This window comes from Triticum aestivum, chromosome 3A (genome assembly GCF_018294505.1).
Source record: "Triticum aestivum cultivar Chinese Spring chromosome 3A, IWGSC CS RefSeq v2.1, whole genome shotgun sequence".
Classification (NCBI taxonomy): Eukaryota; Viridiplantae; Streptophyta; class Magnoliopsida; order Poales; family Poaceae; genus Triticum; species Triticum aestivum.
Window position 1 is genome coordinate 515,119,972 of NC_057800.1, and position 9,221 is coordinate 515,129,192.

Here is a 9,221-nt window from a genome sequence, read left to right on the forward strand (position 1 = left end):
CGGTGATACATTGAGAAGATTGTGAAGAGGCCTATGTGGCCAAGGTTCCCCCGAAAGCTTCCTTTTGTGGTGTGCTCCGGGGAAGGGTGTTGAAGTGGCATAGGTGGTCAAGTTCCTCCGGAAGCTTCCGTGATTGTGGTGTGCTCCGGAGAAGTTTGTAAAGGTGTGGTGGTCGCCTTCGAGACCAACCCCGAGTGAACCGAGGCTCATCCGTTGGGGTGACTCGGAAGGGAGAATACGGTGAGTCACTTGGTGACGCCCCGGAGCTTTGGCTTTGGCACCGCTCTAACGGAGATTAGCACTCTCATGTGTGTGAACTTCGGGATAAATCTGCGTCTCCGACTCACTTGTGGTTATCTCATACCCACACCCTTTACTTTCCACAACTCATACTTGCTCATATTGATATATCTTGTGCTAGTTGAATTGCTTAGTACTTCCTACATTTCCTTATCTTGTGATATAGTTTGTGCTTGCTAGTTTCTTTTAGTGCCTATCTTGTTTAGCATAGGTTGTTGGTGCACTTAGTTGAGCCTAGCATATTTAGGATTTGTGCATGAAAAGTATCCGTTAGCTTAATTCCGCATTAGGATAAAGCCAAATTCGTAAAAGTTTTAAAACGCCTATTCACGCCCCCTCTAGTCGTCATCTAGATCATTTCAGTGGGTATTTTGATTTAGTTACTATTTCAAATTATAGACCAGGGGGTGTTGTCATGTCTAAAGAAGATGTTTCACCTGTAGAAGTGGTTTGCAATGGAAGTAGTGAAGTAGAGCTACCATCCATCAAATTCTTGACATTATGTTGTTCCTCAAATGGGAGAGCTGCATCATTGGTTTCAGAGACCCGGAGTGTGTCATTATTTTCTGTCCCAATGATCAGTTGGTTGTCACCAGTATCCTGGATATCATCCTGAGTGTCAAGAACAGTGCTAGTATTAAGAGCACGTGAGGTCATGTTGTTCTAAGCAACAGCAAGGGAGTTGACAAAAGCTTCATATTGCATAGGATATACAAGCAAAACTTTATCAGCAGTGTGAGCCTGATGAAAAATAACCTCCAAGCTCTGGTCCATAATGGGCTGAATGTTTTTTCAGTGGACGCCCATCAACAGCCAACTGGGCCACTGGAACAATGATGTTATGGGCCTCAGGTTCCACTTGGTTCGACTGCATATTTAAATCAGGTAGGTATGGCGCCAAGGGGCCATTGGCAGAAGCAGCCGAATTTGCATTGTTATTTGATGGTGCCATTGACACAGTAATGATGTTATTGGCATTGGCATCATCATCTAGAGGAAACTCTTCTTCCATGGGAGCCATTAAATCATTAAGAGCCAGAAATTCTCCGGGATGCAGTTCCTGATCAATGAGTGGGTCCCGTGCCATGGCCCAATAACCCCACCTAGGGAGATCCTCCATCTCATCATCTTGGTTACTACCATTGTTACCAATTGAATTTAGGGCTAGCTGAAGGTTAAGTTGTGGGGGCTGCTGCTGCTCAATATTGCCCTGATGGCCTTCATGCTCATGTTGCTGAATAGGGCCCAAAGTGATTATGTTGATTAGGATGAAAGTTCCCTTGCTGAGAGACAGGATGTGGAATACCATTCTGAAGAACAGGGTCCTCATCTAGAGCTTCAATCCCCAAAATCTGTTGTTGCAAGATGACTATAGGAACAATAAGCGACTCTGTTTGATAATCGTCCCCTTCCCCAAAGAAAATACTGGCTGGAATATCTCTAAGTTCCCCCACTCTAATGTTGATCATCAGTAGCTCTAGTACTCATAACTCTGTCCCATATAACAAACTTGTTTTCATACTGTTGGCTTAGGTGGTTTTTGTTGGTTATCATTGTAACTGTACTGTTGGCTTAGGTGGTTTTTGTTGGTTATCATTATAATTGTACTCGATTACTTTGTCTATCATTCTATTTATTTTTATTGTATGACCACGTCTGGAATTTAACTTTATAATTTTACATGGTATGCTTGCCACCTTTTAACCACTGATCAATAGAGCAGCTCTTCCCCTAAATTTGCAAGAAAACGGGGATCATCCCAAATATTCTCTCCGTAAATTAATATAATAAAAACGTTTAGAATACTAAAGTAGTGATTTAAATGTTTTTATATTAATTTACAGAGGGAGTACAAAGCGACTGTCTGACTCAGGAACGGCAAAAGAACTTCAGAGCTAAAACTGGGACTATAAAGAAGATAATCACAATCTTGATTTCACTTCATCCTCAACTACAATTCATTTCACCCCCAATTCAACAGATATGATTCCAAACTACCCAAATCAGCACGGTCCAAAAACAAAAACACAGCTCATACGACTGCCTGGTGCAGCCACTTGGAACTACAGTCAGAGAAAGGGATGAATCGATGCGGTTTCCATCTACTCTTCCTCCATGTCGTCCACATCTCCGCCGTCCTGCATGATCTTCATCTTCTTCACGGCGTGCGCCGCATCGCCCCCGACAGCTCCGTTAGGGACCTGGATGAGGATATCGGACTTGTGGCCCGTGCGCGCGTTCACCAGCCCCCCGTGCTTGTCGACGCCATAGGTCAGCTCGTCCTTGCTGGGCGCGGCGTCGATGTACACCGTGGAATTCTCGTCGATCTCCTCGCGGATCAACATCTTGGACAGCTCCGTCACTATCCTCTTCTCGATCCATCTCCTGATTGGCCTGGCGCCATACACCTGTTGCCGCATATTGTAATGGCACCCAGTTAGAATCTAGTATGTCAGAACAGTAGTCTGTTGATGTGTGAATGAGATTTGATGCCTCCACGTACCGGATCGTAAGAGAGTGAGAGGATGACGTCCAGGGCGGCGTCGGTGACGGCCAGAGCGACGCCCCTCTCGGCAAGACGGACTGCCACATCTTTCATCTGAAGCCGGGCGACCTTCCGCAGCTGCTCGTGCGACAGAGGGTCGAAGATGACGATCTCGTCCAGACGGTTCAGCAGCTCCGGCCGGAAATGCCTCCTCACCTGCAGGTCAACATTATTCTCGCATCAGGCATCAGACTGCATGCAAACTGATTGATTCAGAACAAAATGCAGATTAGGTGCAAATTCAGTAGTACATACCTCCTGCATGACGAGATCGCGAGCAACCTTCATCGAGTTGCCCACCATTCCGGCGAGCAGGTGCTCCGCGCCAAGGTTCGAGGTCATGATGATCACGGTGTTCCTGAAGTCCACCGTCCTGCCTTGCCCGTCGGTCAACCGCCCGTCGTCCAGGACCTGGAGCAGAGTGTTGAATACCGCCACATGCGCCTTCTCAACCTCGTCGAAGAGGATGACACTGTATGGCCTCCTCCTCACTTGCTCCGTCAGCTGCCCTCCTTCCTCATGACCAACGTAACTGCAAATTCACAGCAAGTTCACAAGTCAGAAATTGCATATGATGCACATCCATGGTGGTGAGCATACAGAATTGTGCTTAGTACTTACCCAGGTGGGGCTCCGATTAGCCGGGCAACCGAATGCTGCTCCATGTATTCAGACATGTCGATGCGGACGAGCAGGTTCTCATCATCAAACAGCTGCTCAGCTAGAGCCTTTGCGAGCTCGGTTTTACCCACACCGGTCGGTCCGAGGAAGAGGAATGAACCAGTAGGCTGCTGTGGCCGCCCAAGGCCAGCCCTCGACCGCAAAACAGCCTCTCCGACCGCATTGACGGCCTCATACTGTCCAACCACCCTCTGATGCAGTCTGTCAGCAAGCCCGATCAGCCTCGCCTTCTCATTCTGCCCGAGCCTGGTGACAGGAATGCCAGTCCAGCGGCTCACCACCTGCATATGCAAAGAGATCGTCTCAATACAACATCGTTCGTACCTGAAGTGAAGAACACCATAAAATTGTTTGCAACAACGAACTTACCTCGGCAATCTGGTCCGGGCCGACAGTCTCTGTTAACATCAAGTTCTCGCCGGTCTCACCCTCCAGCTTAGCAATGGCAGCGTCAACCTCCTGCAGAGCACCGTATCTGAGATCAGCCACGCGGGCCAAGTCCATCCGGCGCTCGGCCTCCTGCAGAGTGAACTGCAGCTCTTCGCGGCGCTGCTTCAGGCTCCTGATCTCGTCGATCCTCTCTTTCTCCTTGCGGTACTTCATCTGCAGCGGCTGCAGCTTGTCTCGCAGATCGTCCAACTCTTTCCTCACCTGAAACAGTTCCAGTTTTTGAACATCGTCAGAACAGAGCAGGTACAGTGCAGTTTTTGCACATTGTCAGAACGAAGCAACTAGACTGATAAAATCAAGATCACCAATTCATCAGTTACTCACATCAACTAACCGAGCTTTGCTAGCCTTGTCCTTCTCCTTCTCGAGGGCATGGAGCTCGACTTCCAACTGGATTCTCTTCCTCTCGAGGTTGTCAATCTCTTCAGGCTGGCTGTCAAGCTGCACCCTCACATTTGCACAGGCCTCGTCGACCAAATCGATTGCTTTATCAGGCAAATGACGACCTGTAACAAAACGAAAACAAAACAGCGATTTAAGACCAACGAAGGCAAAAACTCTGCAAATTTGACCACGCAGAAATGATAATGTCATGTCAGAAAATTGGCTTGGCAAGAACAGAGCACTTACCCGTGATGTACCTCGACGAGAGCTGCGCGGCAATGACGAGCGCGCGGTCCTGGATCCTCACACCATGGTGGCCCTCGTACTTCTCCTTGAGCCCTCTCAGTATGCTGACGGTGTCGGGGACGCTGGGCTCCGCCACGAACACCTGCTGGAACCGCCTCTCGAACGCCGCGTCCTTCTCCACGTACTTCCTGTACTCCTCGAGGGTCGTGGCGCCGATGCACCTGAGCTGCCCCCTCGCCAGCATCGGCTTGAACAGGTTGGCGGCGTCCATGGACCCCTCCGTCCGCCCGGCGCCGAGCACCAGGTGTATCTCGTCGATGAACAGGATCACCTTCCCCTCGGCCTCCTCCACCTCCTTGAGCACGGCCTTGAGCCGCTCCTCGAACTCGCCGCGGTACTTGGCGCCGGCCACGAGCGCGCCCATGTCCAGCGCCACCAGGCGCACGTCCAGGAGGTTGCTGGGGACGTCGCCGCGCACGACGCGCTGCGCGAGCCCCTCCACGACGGCGGTCTTGCCCACGCCGGGCTCGCCGATGAGGACGGGGTTGTTCTTGGTGCGCCGCGACAGGATCCGCACCACGCGCCGGATCTCCTCGTCGCGGCCGATGACCGGGTCCAGCTTGCCGGCCACCTCCACCAGGTCGCGGCCGTACGTCTTGAGGGCCTGGAAGTTGGTGTCCCCCGACGCCGACTCCACGCGCCGGTTGTCGCCTCCCCGGAGCTTCTCCACCTCGGCCTTCACCCGCGCGGCGGAGATACCGGCCTCCTTGAGCGCGTCGGAGATCTGCGCGTCCTCGAGGAGGCCCATGAGCAGCTGGTCGACGGCGAGGTGCGAGTCGCCGCGCGACTTCTGCGCCGACTGCGCGCGGCGGACGGCCTTGACCAGCGAGGTGGAGGCCGGGACGGTGTCGGGCGGCGGGGACTGCGAGGGCAGCCGCTTGAGCGCGGCGGACGCGACGCGCTCGAACGAATCGGCCGCGGCGTCGTTGCCGCCGGACGCGTGGGCGATGGCCTGGCGGAGGATGCCCGACCTGTCCGCCGCGAGCGCCGCGGCGAGGTGCAGCGGCGTGAGCTGCGCGTGGCCGGCCTCGGACGCCATCTCGTGCGCCGCCGCGAGCGCCTCATTGGTCTTGTGCGTGAACTTGTCGGGATTCATGTCTTCCTCTTCTGCGAGCTACGGATTAACCGCAACGGAACTGGCAATGGTGATTGGGGGGGATTCGTTGGTTGGATGATTCGCCTTGGTGTCTTCTTCTCGTCGGAAATTGCTGGGGGGATCGGAGATGAGACGGGTAATAAGAGGCGGGAGGGGAGGATTCGCCGGAGGTCTAGAACGGCGTGGAAGCGGCGGGAAGGCGGCGAGTTAGGGGGACAAGAATGTCCCAGAACATTCTAGTGTGGAACCGTTTTATTTGGAAAACCCGAAACCGTGCGCATTACTGTATCTCCTATCGCACGAGACAGTATCCCGACCGTTGGTTCCGATTTCATGCCTTCCTCTGTGCCCTGCAACTATGGACATGAAATTCCCTTAAAAAACTATGGACATGAAGTACAATTTCTGAAGGAAAATGCTTGGTATCATCCGACGGCCTCCTCTGCAATCGTCAGATTAACTTTTAATCGTGCGGCACACAATTCTTATTATACGCATGAGCTTTGTAACATGGCTCTTGTTGTGAAGGTTGCTTCTGCGGCAGGGACCGTGTTGCAAAACCCAATCCGATTGTACGGCACGTGCCTACATAGGACCCGCAGCCGCTCTCCCATTCTTATCTTCTTATCCCAGACGAAAAGAGCAAAACCACATATTTTTCCTTGAACCTCGTCTCCTACCTCCAGGCCCCTTTCATGGATGTAAATCCCCCAAGCACGCATCCAAATCATGTGCCATTCGTGAGAAGAGAGAGCACCCATAGCGAAACCTAGCTGTTGTAAAACTCCTGCGAGCTTGGGGAGAGGGGTGAAGCTTGTGTTGTTTATCGCGCCCTCGCTCGCTGCCCCATCCCCACGTCGCACCGGGGACCTTACCCAGCTACCGTGCAACGTTCACCGCGGCCCTCACCGCTAGCGTGGTGTTGCGAGACGAGTTCCCGCAACAACGACTTTGTTGCAAATGGTGGTGGCGAACAATCACTAATTGCAAGGGGATTTTTTTTCTACAACAGGCTTCTTGTTGTAGAGGGAGAACACAACACAAAGGAGGCAACAACGAAGTTTTTTTTTCTGTAACAGGGGTCTTGTTTCTGAAATATAGGCCTTGTTTCAAAGAAAAAACAGTTCGGCAAGAGCACAACAAGGATCGGGCCTTGTTGAAAAGATTGATGCACGGAAAAAACATCGGGAAAGAAGATTGGACGGTTGTCGAGCTCGTGATCCTATAGTTACCGAGGCGGCGGATGTTTTCTAAATATCAGCCGGCCGACGCATAGCCATTTCTAAAGGAAAAAGTGTATTGGAACTTTTTTTAACACATTACAATCACGGATGCTCACAAACACGCACATATACTGACCTTATTAATGCATGCATGCCTCCGTTGTACTGAGTCGGCGCAACATGTTAAGATTGATAAAGTCATCACAATCGCTACGACTGAACGAACATCTCTAGAAATCTAATCAATGCCAGATCTAGAACTTGAATTCTCATGGCTGGTTTCACCACAAAAAATCTACGCATCTTAGCTACCCTCAGCTCGCAAAAACGTAATGACTTGAAAAAATATGAAATACCTTATTCTTCTCTTTCTTTTTGACAATATAAATAAATAATTGTTTCTTATAAAGAGTGTTTTATTCACTTGTAATGTCGCATAAAAGGAATATAAACAGAACACGCTCGGCCTCTTTACGTCTAGGATGCACAGAGCTAACAGCATCAAAAATGATCTGTAAAGGCGCGGCAAATGATCCGCTGCAGTAAAATATCAAGAATTACCCATTGCCTGTTACCACACCCATAATATGATAAGATTCCCCAACAGCAATGCCCTCACCAAGGAAATGGTGCATGGGCATCAATGTCGCTGGATTCAACCACTAATGTCAAATTATAGATTTTCATCCAATAAAGAAAGTCTGAGCAAACTCCAGACAATGTCTTCAACAAAGAAAGCGTAGACCGCCAATAGTAAAGGTCAAACCTAGTGTTTTCACCCTGGACCCGAGATCTTCTTTCGCGTGTGGGATGAGCTTTGGCTATTCTTATACCGGGATTGCTTTGAGTTTCTTGTATGATTTATCCTGGCAAAAATGATGATTCCAGATGCACAACAAGCCGCATAGCTCCCCATTTACAGCTGGAAGACTAGCCACTATTATTGATGCAGTAATTCCTAGTATCGTGCGGAAAATACTTATAGAAAAGGGGGTTGTCCATTTTCTAAGTTGTTTGAGAATGATTTCATTGCATCTCAATCACAATTACATGCCTTTAAAATCTACATCTAACCGTTCTCGTATGATTTGAATTTTGCAGCGAGATTTTGCTAAATTTGTACGCTTTCTATACCATGATCAATGACTAGGATTTACGAAAATCTGAGGCGAGTGAGAAGGATGAAGCATGTTGGTAATATATTATATAACAGAGGTCGTGATAGACCAAATTTGACATAAGAGGAGTCCATAAAGAGAGATATGAAAGACTAGAATATTATCAAAGAATTAGCCATGGACATGAATGCGTGGAAGTTATTCACGTGTCAGAATCATGACTTGATATTAATATTTTATGTGTGTGAGAATAATTATAGAGAAGGGGGTCGTCTGTTTTATAAGTTGTTTGAGAATAATTTCATTACATCTCAATCACAACTACATGCCTTTAAAATCTACATCTAACCACTCTCGTATGATTAAATTGCAGTGAGATTTTGCTAAAATTGTACGCTTTCTATACCATGATCAATGACTCGGGCTTACGAAAATCTGAGGTGGGTGAGAAGAATGAAGCATGTTGGTAATATATTATATAAGGGAGGTCATGATAGATCATAACTGGACATAAGAGGAGTCCATAAAGAGAGATCTGAAGGACTAGAATATTATCAAAGAATTAGCCATGGACATGAATGCGTGGAAGTTATTCACGTGTTAGAATCATGACTTGATATTAATATCTTATGTGTTTCAACTTTAGCCTACTCCAACTTGTTTGGGAGGCTTTTGTTGTTGTTGTTGTTGAGGCGAGTGAGAACTAACAAAACTATGAGCCTCTACTTGGTTTGTTGTCAACACTTGGCAATGTTAATTTTTAGGAATCCAACATTTAGCAAATCAAAAGTTGCAAAAAGCTGGCAACTTTTGTAGAGAATTGCAAGCAAATCTGGTAGTCTATATTTTAGACTTGCCTACAGATGCCAATATTGGTACCAACCCAAGTAGCATCCCATATACAAAATTCTAGTGCATTGTTTTCCTTTTGAAATCAGAAGAAGGCGAGTATTGCAAGTGGGGATCGGTTGTCGAATACTTTCTTTCGAGCAGGTGACTAGAAACCCTAGTCACCGCTAGTAGAGTCCCTCTGCCTCATTCCTCTGGTGGCTGCCCTACGTCGGCAATCTCGGTCGTCAGTGGTGAGGGGGGTCGCCGGACCTACGTGTGTAGATCAT

The 9,221-nt window shown here is 48.7% G+C and overlaps 1 protein-coding gene across 1 annotated transcript; it reads right to left on the reverse strand.

Annotated features, from left to right (window-relative positions):
• Nucleotides 1–2,188: 2,188 nt before the first annotated feature.
• Nucleotides 2,189–6,020, reverse strand: LOC123061932 (chaperone protein ClpB1). Its single transcript, XM_044485221.1, has 7 exons — nt 4,607–6,020; nt 4,301–4,482; nt 3,896–4,177; nt 3,467–3,807; nt 3,101–3,377; nt 2,804–3,001; nt 2,189–2,708 (listed from the first exon to the last, which is right to left on the reverse strand). The coding sequence occupies exons 1-7, from the start codon at nt 5,760–5,762 to the stop codon at nt 2,403–2,405; spliced, it is 2,742 nt and encodes a 913-aa protein (XP_044341156.1). The 5' UTR covers nt 5,763–6,020; the 3' UTR covers nt 2,189–2,402.
• Between the last annotated feature and the right edge of the window lie 3,201 nt (nt 6,021–9,221).